At 41.9% G+C, this 17,216-nt stretch overlaps 1 protein-coding gene across 1 annotated transcript in view; it reads right to left on the reverse strand.

The window, feature by feature from the left end:
* Window positions 1-17,216, reverse strand: part of syne2a (spectrin repeat containing, nuclear envelope 2a) — a 78,472-nt gene that overhangs the window by 34,733 nt on the left and 26,523 nt on the right. Inside the window, exons 47-72 of the mRNA XM_070849901.1 lie at window positions 15,963-17,153; window positions 14,311-14,481; window positions 13,262-13,417; window positions 12,897-13,138; window positions 10,768-12,805; window positions 10,314-10,648; window positions 10,064-10,208; window positions 9,374-9,574; window positions 8,901-9,160; window positions 8,677-8,827; window positions 8,129-8,272; window positions 7,897-8,028; window positions 7,533-7,715; window positions 7,256-7,393; window positions 6,845-7,030; window positions 6,340-6,462; window positions 4,947-5,129; window positions 4,570-4,662; window positions 3,579-3,680; window positions 3,046-3,123; window positions 2,464-2,847; window positions 2,256-2,359; window positions 2,011-2,158; window positions 1,576-1,662; window positions 1,251-1,406; window positions 846-1,046 (exon numbers count right to left, since the gene is read on the reverse strand). Of these exons, the coding sequence (XP_070706002.1) occupies window positions 846-1,046; window positions 1,251-1,406; window positions 1,576-1,662; window positions 2,011-2,158; window positions 2,256-2,359; window positions 2,464-2,847; window positions 3,046-3,123; window positions 3,579-3,680; window positions 4,570-4,662; window positions 4,947-5,129; window positions 6,340-6,462; window positions 6,845-7,030; window positions 7,256-7,393; window positions 7,533-7,715; window positions 7,897-8,028; window positions 8,129-8,272; window positions 8,677-8,827; window positions 8,901-9,160; window positions 9,374-9,574; window positions 10,064-10,208; window positions 10,314-10,648; window positions 10,768-12,805; window positions 12,897-13,138; window positions 13,262-13,417; window positions 14,311-14,481; window positions 15,963-17,153 (7,332 nt within the window). The remainder of the gene's footprint in view (window positions 1-845; window positions 1,047-1,250; window positions 1,407-1,575; window positions 1,663-2,010; window positions 2,159-2,255; window positions 2,360-2,463; window positions 2,848-3,045; window positions 3,124-3,578; window positions 3,681-4,569; window positions 4,663-4,946; window positions 5,130-6,339; window positions 6,463-6,844; window positions 7,031-7,255; window positions 7,394-7,532; window positions 7,716-7,896; window positions 8,029-8,128; window positions 8,273-8,676; window positions 8,828-8,900; window positions 9,161-9,373; window positions 9,575-10,063; window positions 10,209-10,313; window positions 10,649-10,767; window positions 12,806-12,896; window positions 13,139-13,261; window positions 13,418-14,310; window positions 14,482-15,962; window positions 17,154-17,216) is intronic.

Consider the following 17,216-nt stretch of genomic DNA (forward strand, 5'->3'; position numbering starts at 1 on the left):
TGTAGCCTTCCCCTAAACCGTAACATTGAACAATCTTTGTTTTCAGGTCATTTGAGAGTTGTTTTGAGGCCCCCATGTTGTCACTCTTCAGAGGAGATTCAAAGAGAAGAACGACTTGCAATTGGCCACCTTAAATACCTTTTTCTCATAATTGGATGCACCTGTCCATGAAGTTCAAGGCTTAATGAGCTCACCAAACCAATTTTGTGTTCCAATTTATCAGTGCTAAGTAGTTACAGGTATTCAAATCAGCAAAATGACAAGGGTGCCCAAATTTTTGCACAGCCTATTTTTCACATCTGATACAATTTCATACAACTTAATATTGCTACACTAAAAATCTTTGTCTGGAAAATACCCCATTACTTAGCTTTTAATACAAAATGAATGGCATGCCACTGTGATCGTTTTCTGTGCAGACAGAGTAAATTGTTATGCAGCTTCAGAGGGGTGCCTAAACTTTTTCATACGACTGTATGTATGCAGTATTTTTAATGTAGATGGTCGAGAGGGAGCTCATGTGAATGGCTTTCTGTGCTGTTAGTTAATTAAATGTATGATTAAACTAAATCGCTGTATGTTTTGTGTGCAAAATCAAAATTTTCAAAGTAACTAGTAGCTGTATCTGCTAAATGAATGCAGTAGAGTAAAAACATTATATTCATCACCATGCAGTGGTGTAGAAGCATGAAGTAGCATCAAATGTAAACATTACTGTCTTCCATAAGCAGTTGTTTCTGAGGTAATTGGTAATTATCACTATGGTAATTATCACTAGAGGCTATGAGAGATGATCATGTAATCCTGGAATATATTGAACTCTGTGACTGATTTGTACTTCAAACCTGATGTTGGTGTGAGATGCCCAGATGTTCAAGGAGCTCATTGTGGGTTGAGGTGAAGACCAGCCGGATTGTGTGTAGACAATCCTGAAGGGAGGTCAAACAGCGAAGAGCTTCAGGTTCCTCCATTGAAAGAGCAGGTCTGGACTCCAACTCCACTTTACTCAACAGCTCAGCCAGAGTCACCAGCTCAGTCAATACACACTACGCATACATTTAGTCAGAAACACAAAAAAACAGCAAAAACAGGAGAATGCTGTTAGAACACCACATCCAACAAAATAGTAACAAAGAAATCAAAGTAGCATTTACTCTACCTGCATCTTTTCTTTAAAAACTGTAGATTTGACATAATACAGACCCATTAATGTCATAAATGAGTGCTTGAGAAAAATTACGGTCAGTCACCTCCTGCTGTAGCAGCCTCAGCCTATGGTCATCTTCTGCAGCGCTAACAGGCGTCAACAGAAGGTCAGTCAGAGCGTCCAGACAATGGAGGACCCTCTGCACAGCCTTATGCAACTCCTTCTTTACACCTGGATGTGAAACCTCTGCAGAGCTCACCTGGGAAATAACCAAACACACAGTGATCACCATCACCATCTGCTATGGTAAACAAACTTCACTTGTAGGGCAATTTATCAAAAGCACAGTGTATTATTTAACAATGACTGCATCAAATGAAGTCCTTTTGGCTAGGAACACAAACGTATGCTAAGACTTTTCTACCCACTATTTGTCTCAGCATGGTCATGGACTCATGTGTCCACTGGAGAACAGAAGAAGCAGACCCAGCTGATACCGGCTCCCTTTCTGGAACCTGAACAAAAACAAAAATGAGTAGTTTTAAGTTTCACAGAGAGTATTATGGCCGTAGTGCTGCGTTCGTCTGTATGCATGTGTGTGTCCTCATGTCTGTCTAGGAACTGCCCTTGCTGCCGGAGTCCACTCTTTTATCAGGGCTGGAGTATAAAGATCGAAGGAAGACTACAGACATGGCCATGGGCATGGCTGGGTTGGTAGTTTGTAAGGAGTTAAAACTATTCCTGCGCTCATCCAAACTCACATTTTCACGTATAATTTCATTGACAGAAGGATCATCATTTTCCTATCAATGTAACAAAACATTTTAGTGGCTGCCATTACTACACTACCTGTATTTTCTTACCTTTTCACGACTTCTTCCATCCTCTGAGCTCATCAGGGTTTGACGCTCCTCCTTTATTTTTTTCAAACTGGCCAGCTTCTGAGAGATCTGGGTGTAAAGCGGACTCCACCTTAGCTGCTCCTCGCCATCTTCTTCACGTCCTGCCAAGCTAGGGACCAAAAGGAACACAGTCACAAGTGAATGTATGGTAAGCTACGGGCATATGAGCTGTCATTAATTCTTTTGACTGGCACTCTGTCTTCTACCTGATCAGAACCTCAGACAAGTCTTGCGCTTGTTGGGATTCTTCCACGAAACCAGCATGACTGGTGCTGATTTTACTTTGCTTCTTTAAGACATTAAGAGAATCCTGGACATTGAAGAGAAACAAGGTGCAAGCAAACAAATTCATTCGATTTTTGTCAACTGGAAAATAATATCAAATGGTCTTTATTTTCTTCCTCAGACACTTACCAGATCCTGATGGGGAGCTGTGGACAAAGACAGATCTATGCCTCCCTCCTCTATAAACTCTTGTGATGCTCTGGCAGTGAATGGAGCTACAGGTCTTGCAGGAATCAGTCTCGTGTCTTCCACTGCAGCTGCTGTCTGAATGGACTTTGTGGGAGTGTCGGTGACAAGCGTTTCAGGTTTTGGTGACTGAGCTGTCACAGTTTCAGGACTAAATTCTTTGCCAATAACAGCTTTGGAATCCATTGTTGGTAATCCAATGTCAACATGTTCTGATCCAGACTCTTTCGTATCAGGCCCAGGCTTCAGAGATAAAAGCTCAGTTTCAGCAGGTTTCAAGTTCGCCTCCATTTCTGAGGAAAACTGACCAACCAAACTCTCCAGTACCTGAAAGACAGGATCAGTCTCTGTAAGTCACTGAATAACCACAAGGGGAAACACATCTTTAAATTGTGTAAAGAAAAGACATTTTTCAAGCATAGCAAAAAAAATAATAATAATTTAAGGATGCAAAATAAATGTTCTGAATGTCCAAAGTGCTTATGAAACCGGCCCAATCTCTGAAATGTAAAAAATATAATTTACCTTAACTTCTGCTAGTGGCTTAATTTCAGAAATATCCTCTCTTGGCACATCTGAAGCGTCGAGTGTCTCCTCTGGGTCCTACCACATGAATCGTATAAATATATAAATTGAACTGGGATCCCTGCACGCACACATACCGTTTTCAATCCGTGTGTGCGTGTCATCGGGTAACAGGAAAGCGTGCCAGTGTGCTTCATATAAACATGCAACAATCCCAAACCCACAAGAAAACGCAGCAATATTCAAGTTCAAATTAAGAAGTGAATCAAAATATGAGTAAAAGAAGGAAAATTAGGAGAAGAAGTAGCCCGAGACATTTTGAGTTTCATTCCCAAACACATAGAACCACTATGTGTGCTTCCTAAATTAGTTATTGAGCTTTAATGATTTGCTTATGTTGAATTCAGTTATTTTTAAAAATGTTTTAATGACATCAGTTTTCACACTGTTGAGCGAGACTTTGGAATGAAACCCAAATTAAAGAAGGACCCAGAAACAGGCTCTCCTGAGCTGTAATCATTTTTCAGGTTTACCTCTGGAATACTGCAAGTTAGTGTGTCAGAGGATGACGAGTGACAACTCTTGTTTTCCTCATCCTCCTCTTCCTCTGAATTAGACACCTCAAAAGCCTCCTGCTTTTAGTGATAAGGGTGAATAATATGATCAAAACTGTGATTTATAAGGAAATACAACTCTTTTTAATGTTATGTTGGTAAGAAGAAGGGTCCCTTAACAGGATGCATGACTCCATTAGCCGTCACCCACTCATGTGTACTGCATATGTACCAGACAAATGTGATTTTAAAGTACGTCTTATGAATTTCACTATTTGAAACTACAATGTACAACAAAAAAAGGCTTGATTAATGGAGTGTAACAGAGGAATTCAATTAGTGCACATGTATTTTTTCGGGGGTTTTCATGCTAAACAAGTAGATAAATAAGTATGAATATAATATCAGTATAATATAAATATTTCCATTGCTATGTGCAGTCATAAAGTAACCTGGATGTGATTCCAGACATCCAAAAGCTGAAGGAAATTAAGTCAAGATGATTGTTCTGAACTGCATGCAAAACATACAATATCAAATCATTAGACTTTAGGACAAAGATAGAATAATTCCCCCCAAAAAACAAACAAAAACAGTGAGTTTGCTTGAGCGTGCCTCACAGGCCAGTAGAATGAACCTTCCATCTTTTAGTGTGATGCTTTTTGAAGACTGGACTGTACCAGGCAAATTCAACCAACCCCAGAAAACAGAGGGAATAAATTCTAGTTACCAAGCCTGACTTTGGTAATCAGTGGTAATCCTGGACTTAGTAACTGTCACTTTTATTTCCAAAGGCAGTTTGATTAAAAAGTGGTGGGCTGCTGCAAATCGACAGCATAAAGTTATTAAAGAGGACACGCTTAAGTCAAAGATGATTCCAGCTCTTAAATTCAAACATCACGATGGTGTTATTGTCTTAGCTGGTGCCTCTTGATGAATTCTGCTTTATTGTGATTGTGAATAGTTTTACCTGGACCGAGTGTCTTTGTGGGGATCTGTGATGCATTTCTTCAGGATTGTAAGAGACTGTGAGGAGGCCAAGATCCTTCTGCATAATCTTGTTCTATGTTAGTTTAGAGAAGCAGAAAGAGACTGTGATGAAAAACATAATCAAGGCTGTACTGCAGAACATTGTGCCTGTTTGTGTCACAGTCCTGTGAGGAACCGAACCAAAGTTCAAAGTGCAAGTTCCCTGTTGATGAATTTAAGCCACAGTTCAACTGAGACGTAAATTTATACCAGCAAAATAAGTGCTGTCACTATAAAGAACTCATGTCTAACCTCTCTACTCCTCTACAGAAACAGATCAAATTCTATGTGCAGTGGCACTTGGGGTTCATGTTGTACCTCCAGCAGCGTGACTTGTTGCTGGGTGAGTTGTTGCAGCTCCTCCAGTGGCTGCAGGAGCTGCCTGGCTCTGGAGAACACCAGCAGGCTCTCCTCTGCTCCCTGTGGGAGGTGAAGCTCTCCTTTGCATCTCTCCATCTCCTCCAGTGTCTTCCGCATCGATAGCATGTTAGCCAGGATCACCTTCAGGTTCACACAGAGAAAGTGGTTAAACTGTAGTTCTTACATTTTTGTCTTGTGGATAACTTCAATGCTTAGATCTGCATTTCAGTTAGCATCATATATCAGACATCAAGATATCAGACTCTTGAAATCCTTACTTTTATACTAATATAACTAATAATTTTATCTAAGTGTGCGTCACTATTAGCTTGTAAAAGAACTTCATTTTACATTTGTGGTGAATCATCACTGTGCAAGTTGTTTTTTACATACGTGTTATATACACCTGAACTAAGAAATGTTGATTTACACAGAAAAGAAAGATGGTCAACACGGATGCAGCAGAGGCAGAGAAATCCTGACTTTTAGTGGTTTGCATGGCTGGGAAAGGCAAGGCAAGTTTATTGGTATGGCACATTTTAACAAGAATGGAATTCAAAGTGCTTTACATAAAACATTAAAAGCATTAAAATGACATTTAAATACAATAAAAAGTAGAGACAAAACAGAAAAGAAAAACAAGCTAAAATAGAGTGGTACTGGTATAGAATTACAAGAATAAAAGTTACAGAAAGAAGAATGAAGTATTTGATTTGATGAAAGGCAGCTGCAAACAGAAAGGTCTCCAGCTTTGATTTATTAGAACAGAGAGCTGCAGCAGACATGCAGTTTTCTGGGAGTTTGATCCACGTATGTGGTGCAGAAAAACTGAATGCTGCCTCTTTATGTTTAGTTTTGACTCTGGGGACAGAAAGCGCGCTTGTCCCAGAGGATCTGAGAGGTCTGAATGGTTCATAGCAGAGCAGCAGGTCAGAAATGTATTCGGACTCTAAACCGTTCAGTGCTTTGTAAACCAAGAGTAGTATTTTGAAATCAGTTTTCTGACAGAATGTCGAGATCTGAGAACTGTAGTAATACTCTCTTGGTCTTTGTGAGGACTCGAGCATGATCAAGACTAGCAACATCAGATCAGTGCTTTATTTTAGTGGACATGGATAAACAAGTTGTGAGACATTATATTGTGCTCAAGGAAGTACCGTATGCTTCCGCCTTATGTCCAGATTTCAACAAATCTATATACAATAAAGGTGCGACCTACCTGCCTCATACATACAGTAAGATGCCTCCTTAGCTATTCCTTATTCTACTGTTTGTACGTTTAGTGTCCAACTTGCTGTGAAAATAATTTGCCTGAAATTAGTAAATAAGAATTCTAAATGCACTGTATCACCTCTCGATTGTGAAGATGCTCCGTCAGAGTGATGTTGGTGTTGTCCAAGGAGAATAAAATCGCTCTGATCTTCGGGACATTCTTCTCCATTGTCTTTAGCTCCACCTCTACTGCCTCCACCACCTGAAATGAAGATTGCAAGCAACTTTTTCAACCACTTGACTTGTAATCTGTGCTTCACTTGCATACAACTGCCCACAAAACTGTCTTGTTGATAAAAAGCAATGCACTGTGAGCCACAAACTTGTTGCTCTCTCTCATGTTTCCCTACTATTGTCGATGGGAAAATGTGGTCACAACACAGAAGAATATCTCATCCACTGAAAGACTCCACAGATTCAGTTAATGTGTCTAAATGGAGGTCAGGTGTTTGCTGGGGGGAAAATCCTGTGTGCAAAGGAAGTGGGAGGAACCAAACACATCCCAGCAGTTTCCTCCCACTGCCATATGGGGTCACTAAAAAGCTGAAATTTGTGAAACTGCTCTTTTTTTTTTAAATTATTACCTCAACAGCCTGTAGGAGCTGCTCCAATGGCTCTAGGATCTTGCACTGCATTTTGTGGACTAGCTGGTCATTCTGGTCCAGCCTCTCCTCCTGGGTGCTGGTGTCACACACAGCAGAAATCTCACCCAGGACTGTCCGGAAGTCCTGCAGGGTGTGTCTGATCCTCTCAGAGTCGTCCAGGACCAGCTGTCATTTAGGATTTAATATGAAATGTATCATTAATGAATAATACTGTGAGTGTTAAATACATGCCCAATGAAACTAATGAGTAAACTGACATACTGTTTATTTGTGATAAAATACATGCATAATACAAGAATGCAGAGAAAAAATTGTGAAATTAGTTAGTATGGCTCTTCAAAAGCTTCAGAAGGTTTTTGTGATTGTTTGCCTGTCACCTGTCTCACTGACCTGGAGGGAATTTGCATATTTCTGCAGGCTTTTGGCTGTTGTGAATGAGCAGGGAGCACCGAGCCATGATTGGGCCTCGTCTAGCCAGCAGGTGGCGCTGTACAAAATGTCTTCAAACTCCTGAAGACAGATGGGGATCTGACGAGGGATGAAAATAATATAAGGAAGCAGAGTGGATACATAATAAGACATACCATAGTTCCTGTTCCTCACATCACCACTTTTCCTGCATTCAGTATGTCACAGAACAGTGCAAATATTACACAGTATGCCTGACTTTGCTGAGGAAGGTGGTGCGTTGCTCGGCCATCTGCGCTGTGTCTTGGTAGAGCTGCAGTGGTTGGGTGAGTTGGTCCATGAGGAGGTGGGCTTGAGCTGGATGATCCTCCGCAAGATCCTGCACCTCATTCTCCAGAAGCATCAGTCCATTGTGCCATGCATCCAGCTCATCCCACGCACACTGGAGAACAACAGACAATGCTGGTTATTTGGCCATAGCTGGCATAGCTAACGTGATAAAGAAAAAGTTATATTTTATCAGTTGGAAATATGGAAACAAACTTTCAGCTCGTGCATAACAGCAGGTTTATGTCATATTCACATAAACACACAAGCACACATAAATCAAGGAAGACACACACCTTGAGTACACTTTGGGCTTCACTGACAGTTGGACTCTTCTGTTTCAGTGATGCTTTCACTTTCTTCAAGCCAGAAATCAACTGCATCACTTGACTAGTCAGTTTGCGAACTGGGGTGCTCCTCCCCATGAGCTGTGAAATGACCACACAAACACAAACGCACACACACGTGCATTTAGAAAACTATAGGAGGTTTTGGTGGGAGATCATTCATGTGACAGATTCGGTTTACCCTCTCCTCTTCTCTTTGTAGAAACATCTGAACTTCTTGTAACCTTCTGCTGATATCAGCTGGTATCTCAGCATACCGGCTCTGCACGCCGTCCATGATGAGCTTTAGTTTGGTGTTTTGGGAGGACAAATCCTTTCTGAGCTCCTGTCAGTTTGCACAAGAAAACATTAAAAGGACAAGTAATATGAAAGACAGCAGGCTGTTACAAGCTTAGTATGAAATATCTTTAAATGAGAAGAATGACTGGCAGTAAACTATTTACTGTACTGCTGATGTCTCACATATCAGACAGTTTAGACTGATGTTGACTCAATCACTGAAGCTACCTGTGGTCTGCAGCTGCAACTGATATTTTAATATTTTGATATATTTCTGATATTTCTCTCAGGTACTATGAATCCTGACATCAAAAGAACGCATCTACAAAGAAATGCACCTTAAACACTCGTGAGTTTTTGCATATATCACTTTTTTGCTCGTGTATGAAAAGCCACATTTCAAGCTCTAATTTTCAGGCTTGTACTATAAAGCATTAAAAAGAGTCTGACCTGTTGTTCACAAGGATTTGAACAGGCCTCCAGCGAGGAAAGAATGGTGAACATGTGTTGCTCCACCTCTCCAATCTCCTCTTGGACTTGCTGTCTCTCTTTCTCCTCTGCCTGGGCTGCAGCCACCACCAGCTGGTTTCTCTCTTTCAAGCTGCAGAGAACAGCATCTTCTCAGCATTTGACATTAATGATCACTTTCCACATGTGTATTAAACAAAACCCACCTCCTGACGTTCTCTTGGATCTTCACTAGTGTTTTGCCAACAGGTCCAGGGCTGATGGGATCCTGGGAACTAGACTGGCTCAGGGCATGCTCCAGTCGATGCTCCAAGGACGCTAAGGCCTGTTGCTCCTGTTCCAGTCCAACCTGGTTCATCTCGGCCTGAGCCAGAAGCTCCTGGGGCTCCTCCTGTGTGAAGCTCACAGTGGAGGAGTCGGGAACGTCTGCCTGAAGACTAGTCAAAAAGCTGCAACACTGCTCCATCTAAAGAGAAGGATATTTAATCCTCAGTGAATCTATATATTATTTCTCTTAGAGAAAGGCAAAGTGGGAACTCTGAGCTTGAGAAAGCACTAATTCCTTCACTTCCGTAACCTCAAACACATTTAGCAGCTAGCAAATACATTACATGTCACTGCAATGAGGTCATATTTAGATGCAAAAGCTGTGGAAGGATTTATCCTTGGCAAAACTCACACTTGTAGTGATGTCCTTCCATTCCTCTCCTCTCTGTTCTGTATGTGCCATCAGGAGTCCGACACCACGCCGTAATGACACCCAGCGCCTCCAGAGGGCACCCAGCTCACCATCCTTGCCAACTCCACAGCCTTGCATGGGACATCCAGCTCTCAGTTCTTCTATCTTACCAGCGAGGGTGCAAAGATCCTCTAACAGAAGCTTTATGAGGAAATAAAATCAAGTTCAAATTGAAATTACATTTGGGCAGTATTCCTATCACATGAACCATGTGTCGGTCAAAATTTCTAGTGCTTTCCTGAGACAATGGTGCAGGTACATGTGGTACTCCAAACAGGAAAAAAACAATAGTCTACAGCAGTGCAAACAGGTCTGTGCTAATCCTTCCAATACTCGCTGAGATATTTCTCTAAAAGTCAAAAATGTCAACCTGCTGGTGCACCAGAAACAGTCAGGGGATCTTCAAGGTCACAACAATTCATCCATGGGTTCCAATATTCTATATTTTTCCCCATATTTGTAAAAAATCCTATGGAGGTCCATCTAATTATTGTCAAAGTTGCCAAAGTGGTGCACTGCCATCCACAATGCCAAATTGTGAAAATGTATGAGATAGATCTAATGTATGTAGACAAGTGGGCGATGTAACACTTGCTAATCACCAGCACAATAATGCAGCATGAAACCTACCTTCGCTCTTCTTTGTTGGGCAAGACATTTGTCATATGACGTCACTTGTTCTGCAGCACATTGTGACAGCTTGGCTTCAAACCCTGAAAGACGCTGACGTATGTCTTCATGGCACTTCCTGTGACTTTGTTGTCTTATTTCACACCTGTGAGATTCAAATTATGAGCCAGAATAAACAATAACAGCAAATGTTAGACAGACATTTCAGTCACTGAAGTCATCATTTCAGTGAGGTAAGAACAGTCAGTACCGCTGCAAGGACTCCAGCCTGAGCTGGGCCTGGGCCTCCAGTATGGCCCTTCCCACCAACAGCTGACTGAGGACGCTGATGTGGAGCTGCTCAGCCTTTGGGCGGGATAGGAAGGGCCGTTGGGGCGCCAGTTCCACAAGGTGGCGGATATGAGCCTGGAATCCATCCTCGAGAGCCTCTAGTGCCTGCTGAGTCTGTCTTTGTTCCTCAGTACAGTCTAAAAACCCTCCAGGAGCTGATAAGAAGGTGGCTTCAGCATTATGAAGGAAGCTTATCGCTCCCTGAGCAGCCCACTGGTAATCTTTCAAGGATTCTCTAGCTTGGGATAAACTCTCCTGTTGGATACATGTTACACAATCAAGCACAGTTTAGAGATACAACACACAAAAATTTGAATGTACAAAATTAGGCTGGAAAAAGAAGTCCAGGATTAACCTTGAAAATTTCAGCTTACCATTTGTAAATGGCACTCTTGCTTCACTGCATTCCGAAGTGAGTAAAGTTCCTTGAGGTTCTTCATGTTCATTTTTTCTTTCCGTCCCAGACCTTCCAGCACCCTCATCCCACTCTCCACATTTCTCCAAATAACCCAATACTTTCGTAGTGCAATATCTAAGGCATTTTCGTCTGGATTGACTGGTTCGGCTCTCTCCATCTCCACTCTTGTTTTTTTGAAAAACTCTATTAAGGCAGGAAGCTCAGAGGAAAACCGCAGACCTAGTAGAAGCTTGGCCTCTAGGTTTTTGATATTATCTGTGACAGAATCCTCCCAGGAGACTAAAGCTTCCACAGTGCTATGAATCCTCTGCCTCTGTGAAATCAGCTCAGATGGGTGCAACTCCTGAGCTATGGCCTCCAACTGATCCGCTGCTTCTTGACACTGTGTCTTCACCAAAGGAAGCTCAACCAAGAGTGTTTGGCATAATCTGAACCTCTCACCCACACTGATTGTTTTATCTTCAGCACGCTGGATTTGCTCTTTGGCAATGTCCCTGGATTCCTCCATTTGTCTCTTCAGGTGCAGATATTTGTCTTGCTCAATGGCGCTAATACCAAGAGCTTTGCACTGCTCTTGCAGTTCCCCAATGGTGCACAACAGGGAGCTTCGCTTGGCCTCCTGGCAGTGCTGAAGCTCTTGTACTTGACACTGATGCTCCATTAGCATGTGCTTCAAACGTCCAATTGTTGAAAGGGTTTCCCGTGTTAAAGGGAACCTTTGCTGGTCCAAATCGGTAGAAATTTGCTGTAAGCTAGCCTGGATGGTTGATAACTCCTCGTCTGAAGAGGTTCGTTCATGAATCAACTCCTCTAATTCCCAGCTGGCTGCTTTCTCGTGAGCTAGCAATCCATCTAATTCTGTCCAAATGCCTGAAAGTCTGTTGATGAGGTAGCGGCTCTCTCCTGGACTCAAGCCTACAGCTACTTCCCTGCAACTTTCTGCCATTTCTTCCACCAGTTTTAATTGTTTCTGTATCTCCACTGTGGCTAGTTTGTGACTTTTCAGCTCAGCCTCCAGCTCTCTAATGTTCGCTTTTGAAACATTTTCAACATGGGTGCAGGGGTCTCTTTCAGCATGTGTTTCTGCTAACCAGACATCCATACTAGCAAGCTGACATAACAGTTTCTCCCTCTCCTGTTGATTTTTCATCATGGTGCCAAGAACATGATGCAAACTGTCAGCAATGGCTTCATACAGGTCTTCTATTGTTTTCAATGCTTGGTCACTTTCCTCCTTTTCCACATCAACAGCTATATCTTTCACCCGCTCAACTTCTACTGGCATCTTGGACCTTCTAGACCAAATATCAGTCTGATATTTCTTCATCTCAGCAATCTGAATACGAGCCTCCTCGGGGAAAAGAGCTAACTTTTTCCCAATAGAGATGTGGTTTTCTGCCTGCTTGGCCCATATGATCAAGTCTTGTAATCGCTTGTTGATCTTAACTGAAGAAATGCCACCACAGCTGTATGTGGCAGTCTCAATTTTACTCTTGGTGACATTTAGCAAGGACCCCAGTTCCTGAATATTACGATTGACCTCATCCTTCTCTTTCTGACCCAGAGAGAAATGGACAAGAGCATCTGATTGGGACTGTAACTGCAGATAAAGCTGACTGTACAATTTTAGGTCAGTGGTCAGACAAACAAGTTCTAAAGCACTTTTGCTGGCATGGCTTTGAAAGTTGGATGCTTCAAGAGCTTCGAGCTTGGCTTTAAGCTTGTCTGCCTCTTTTAGTAGAAGAGAGGAATGAGTGGTGGAGCTTGAGGCGTGCTGCAGAGCTCTTTTCATACTTCCTTCTAAAAGCCTCCATTCCTCCTGGACATCTCCAAGCTGGGCAAGAAGTACACCTGAACTTTCAGCATCGCTCAAGTGAACTGACAACTGGCTGCTTAACTGGAGGAGCTCTTCCATCATGTGTTTTTTCTGTACCATGGTTTGCAGCAGGGCATGGAGTTTATCAGCTTGAAGGGCACTGCTTCCCAAAGCATGTCTGACAAAACCCACAATAAAAAGAATATGAGTGAACTGTGTACAAGAATAATTAGTTGCAATTATGGTAACTAGATCAAAGCATTACTCACAAGCTCATTTTCTCCTTCTCAACAGCTAAAACCGCCAGGAAAGCTCTGTTGATCCTCATCTGTTTGTGGTACTGTTTGACCTGATCCAGCTGTGTTGCTTTGACCTGCACGGTGGCAGAGGCATCCAGTAGTGCAGCACTCCACTGTCCTTCAACACTTTTCAAGGTGTCTGGGTCACAAATCCTGGCAGCACTCGTGCTTTTCATAGAAGCCACCTGCTCTTGCACACAGCGCCTGTAGTCCTACAGTAGACAGAACAGACATCAAATAAAAAAAGATTTTTGTACATTATTGGTCAGTTACACCAAAATGGAGGTACATTATTTGTCACAATGAAGGAAAAAAGGGTAAACAGAGGTACAAACCTCGGCCTCCTGCAGTTGTTTGGACATTGCTGAGACATCGAGCTGTGCTGGCTGATAACGACATGCCAGAACTTTTTGGACAGTTCGTACCAATCGAATCTCTGGTTCGCCAAGAGAGGACTTCAGGTACCAATTCAAATCAATGTGAGGTGTCCGCTATAACATAATAACAGAAAATAAAAAAGTGGGTAAACCATAAAGATTTTTTTTTAAAATGCTTCTTATGGCACAGATTAATTGTTTGCTCTGGAAAATGTTCCATAAGACAAAGAAAAACAGTCAAATCCTCAAATTTGAGAAGCTGGAATGAAGGAATGTTATTGAATTATTGCTTGAAAAATGGCAATTGACTAATGGGGAAAAACAAGTAAAGAGGCAAAATACAAAATCAAAAAGGAAATCAGGTTTGCTGTATTCCTGTTTACAAACTTAAAAATATGAGTCTGATTGTGGGCTTAAAAGGATTCGTTTTACTAAATGTAAACTCTAAAGTTGCTTTCCTTTGTGTCAAACTTAGCTTGCTTGGTTTTCATCTTTTAGTTTTCTTTCATTTCAAGGTTATACATGTCTATGATGGATAATCTTACCAAAATTAACCATTTAGCATCAGAAAACAGTCAAACTGTGGCAATGTAAGTCACAGACTGTATATTGTGAGTAATTAGACCAACTAATGACCCTGCAGGAAATCTTTGTATCTCATAGGTCCTTCCTGTGGGCCTTCCTGTCAGCGGCATCATGGGAATACACAAACATCAATCAACACTGCTGCTCTTATCTGTTCACTGTTTAATGCATCAATCATGATTCAACTCTTGCTATTTTTTTTACTACTTGAGCTATGCAGTTATGCAGTTTCTTTTCTATGTCCCTTAAACATCCTGTGTGCAACTGTAGAAAACTAATCAGTACCATGAACAGAATGAATGAATTACCTTCTAGTAGTCCAGACTTTTACATCTCAGATTTCTAACCACAGCAACATGCTTTGCAACATAGCAAGACTCTTAGAGAGGTGTACCAAGCACAGGTTTTTAGTTCACACTCACATTTATTATGTTACTTCTTTCCACCAAGCTCTGGATCTCAGACAAAATATCCTGCATGGTTGACTTGCGTTTGTAGGACTCTGGTGATCCACCTGCCGTCTCCCCTGCCCGCAGATCAGCTGCCGAACCCGGAGCTGCCCTCTCAGGCTCCATGCTTTCTTGGCTCTGTGGCTACGTACACAGACAACAAGGGGTGGTGTCACATTTTGGCCTCCTTCTTCCCTGTGTTTGTCCACAGATAATAACAGAGCTTCCTGTTCTGTCCCTGCTCCACAGTGGTAAATATTACCATGTTGACGGTGGCCCGGTGAGTCAGTACAGTTAACACAAGAATGTGCTTCAGAAGGGAGCAGTCTGCCCTTAGGGAGGACTCAGTCTATTCATCTACGAAGCACTGCCTTCCTCTTTTCTTATAAAAATAACTGATCTGTTATAATGTGGTGAGTCAGTGAAAACACCAAAACATGACGTGAACTGCTAGGTTACTAGACGGCAAACAGGGGAGGGGCCGTTTGACATGTTTTGGACATGACCAAGGTGTGTCTTGGAGCAGGGTGCAGGTAGAGCGGAAAGAAGATTTGAAAAGGATCAACGGGTTTCTGGGTCGCCGAGGAACATTTTAAGACATTTTCTTCCGTGGAAACACAGCTGTTTACAGAGAGAAGGTCACCTGTTATTACTTATGGTAATGACAGGTTGCCTTAGTGAGACATTTCTAAAAAACCTCTGGCGTTTTTGAGCCTTTTGGCTTGTGCAATCAAAACACATCCAATAAGTGAAGCGCTCTGCATGAAATTGATTTTGTTACCCTGCAGGCGGTGCAAACTTCACCAACATGTAGTACAGTTTGGAGTGCTCCTCAGGTGATTTACAGTAAATGCAATGGAAAAAATGAAAAGGGATAAGGTGCTGTGCTTAAGGTGCTGAGTCTTAATAATAGTTAAGTTGTAATGTGTGTTTCTTTCTTCTCTTTCAGGCAACCGTGCTTTGTCTTTTTCCTGTCCGTGAGTGCAGGTGGATGCCGGTGCAGGCATGCCTGTCCGAACCAGATCCATATTTCTGCCTCATCACATTTTTATTTTTACCTTTTTTGCTTTCATACCAGATTTCCTACCTGTCTTAGGGGCTACTGAAGGCTGAGCAGGTGCCTTTCTGAATTGCTGTAATTTTCCATTTCTTTTTTTTTGCTTCAAGAAAAGTTAATAAAGATTAAAGATGTTTGTTTTTGTTGCTGTTCAACATGTAATTGTATATTAAGTATTGCATCATATTGTTGGTTTGGTTTACGATAAGCAGTTTATAATTCATTCTCTGCAATAAAGAAGGCAATATGCTGCAACATGAATTTCATTCATTTGTCATGAGAAAAACACATCTCTTTCCGCTGGATGAACAATGTTCCACAAAAAGATGGATGCCAAAACTGTATGACTGGACAATTTGTTACAACATTCAAATGCCAAATGGAGGGAGGAAGCAAATAAGTTCAAGTAAAATTTAGGATTGAATATGGGACAAAATAACACCTGCAAAATGTCAAAGATACTGAACATGCCCTTAGGGTGAAGGTAAGATGAGGAAAGAAAAATGGTTTGTAAAAGTCAAAGAAGGCTGTGGTTGAGAAGTGTAATTTTGGATTATTAATTATTTACCTGTTCCTCGCTCACTTCTGGGTCCTCCAGCAATGCCGTTGTTGTAACGTCACTTTCTTCTATTGGCAGTGCAGCTTTGCCTCGTTTTCGTGGCACTTTAGAAAGTTTGGACTCCAGACGTCCGGGGTCACTCGCTTCCTCTGTGTTTTCTCCCCCTTCCATCTCCGAATGTCCTGTACCTGTGCTCTGTGCAGAGTCAGCAGCCGACTGTTTATTGACACCAGCAGGTATTTGTGTCTCGGTGAAGGCTTCTCCCTCCACAGCGCATAAGACTGAGCTCATTGTTTGCTCTTCGGCGTGACAGTGATCTGTCATCTCGTCCTGTTTGTCATCCGGAAATGTTGTTTCTGCTGCATGTGCACCAGCAGGCTGACACTCAGCAACAGCGGCAAATGATTTGGAGGAATTGAATGCCTCGTTATGCGTTAATTCATGGGTTTCTGGGTTTTCACTGCATGATAATTTGGCACTTGTGGATTGTACCTCCTGTGTCTCATCTGATTCAGCACTGATTAATTTTGTTAAATATTTCTCCTCAGGAAGTCCTATACTTGAGACTTCTGTGAGCTTTGCACTGTTTAGCTCTGCTCCATGTGAACATCGGAGCAAATCTGGACTGCTGGGTCCAACATTCTGCCTTTGCCACATGTCCAGTGGCTGAAACTCAGGCAGCTCCATGTCCAACACTATTGTAAATGTTTTATCTGGGTTTATTCTGATACCCTCACAATATTTCTCCTTTTCTTTGGCATCAGTAACTGCTGCTAGACTAAGGCTATTCAAGTCTGTTTTGTCTGATTCTGGACAGATTAAGAGTCCATGTTCCTTCTCAGGAAATCCTAAACCTGAAACTTCTGTGAGATTTTCATCACACAGCTCTGCTCCATGAAAACACCCGAGTGCACCTGGACCAACACTTTCCTTTTTCTGCATGTCCTTTGGCTCCATGTCCAACATTATTGAAAACACTTTCTTGGGGGCTACCCTGGTTTTAATTCTGTCATCACTGTGATCCCTTTCACTGTCTTCCTTGTTGTCTGTTGCAGAGGGAGACACAGTTGGGCACATGGTCGTAGTTTCATCGGGTGAAGCTAAATATGCTGCCTCACTTTCACTTCTAAAAGATTCTTCAGCAAGTTTGTCTTTTTGCCTCAATTCCAGTTCACTGTGACTTTGACTGCCCTGCGAAGCCTAATAAATTGAACAAAATATTAACCACAAAACACTTATATCATCATCAGTGTGTCATTGGAG

This window comes from Pempheris klunzingeri, chromosome 18, assembly GCF_042242105.1.
Source record: "Pempheris klunzingeri isolate RE-2024b chromosome 18, fPemKlu1.hap1, whole genome shotgun sequence".
NCBI lineage: Eukaryota > Metazoa > Chordata > Actinopteri > Acropomatiformes > Pempheridae > Pempheris > Pempheris klunzingeri.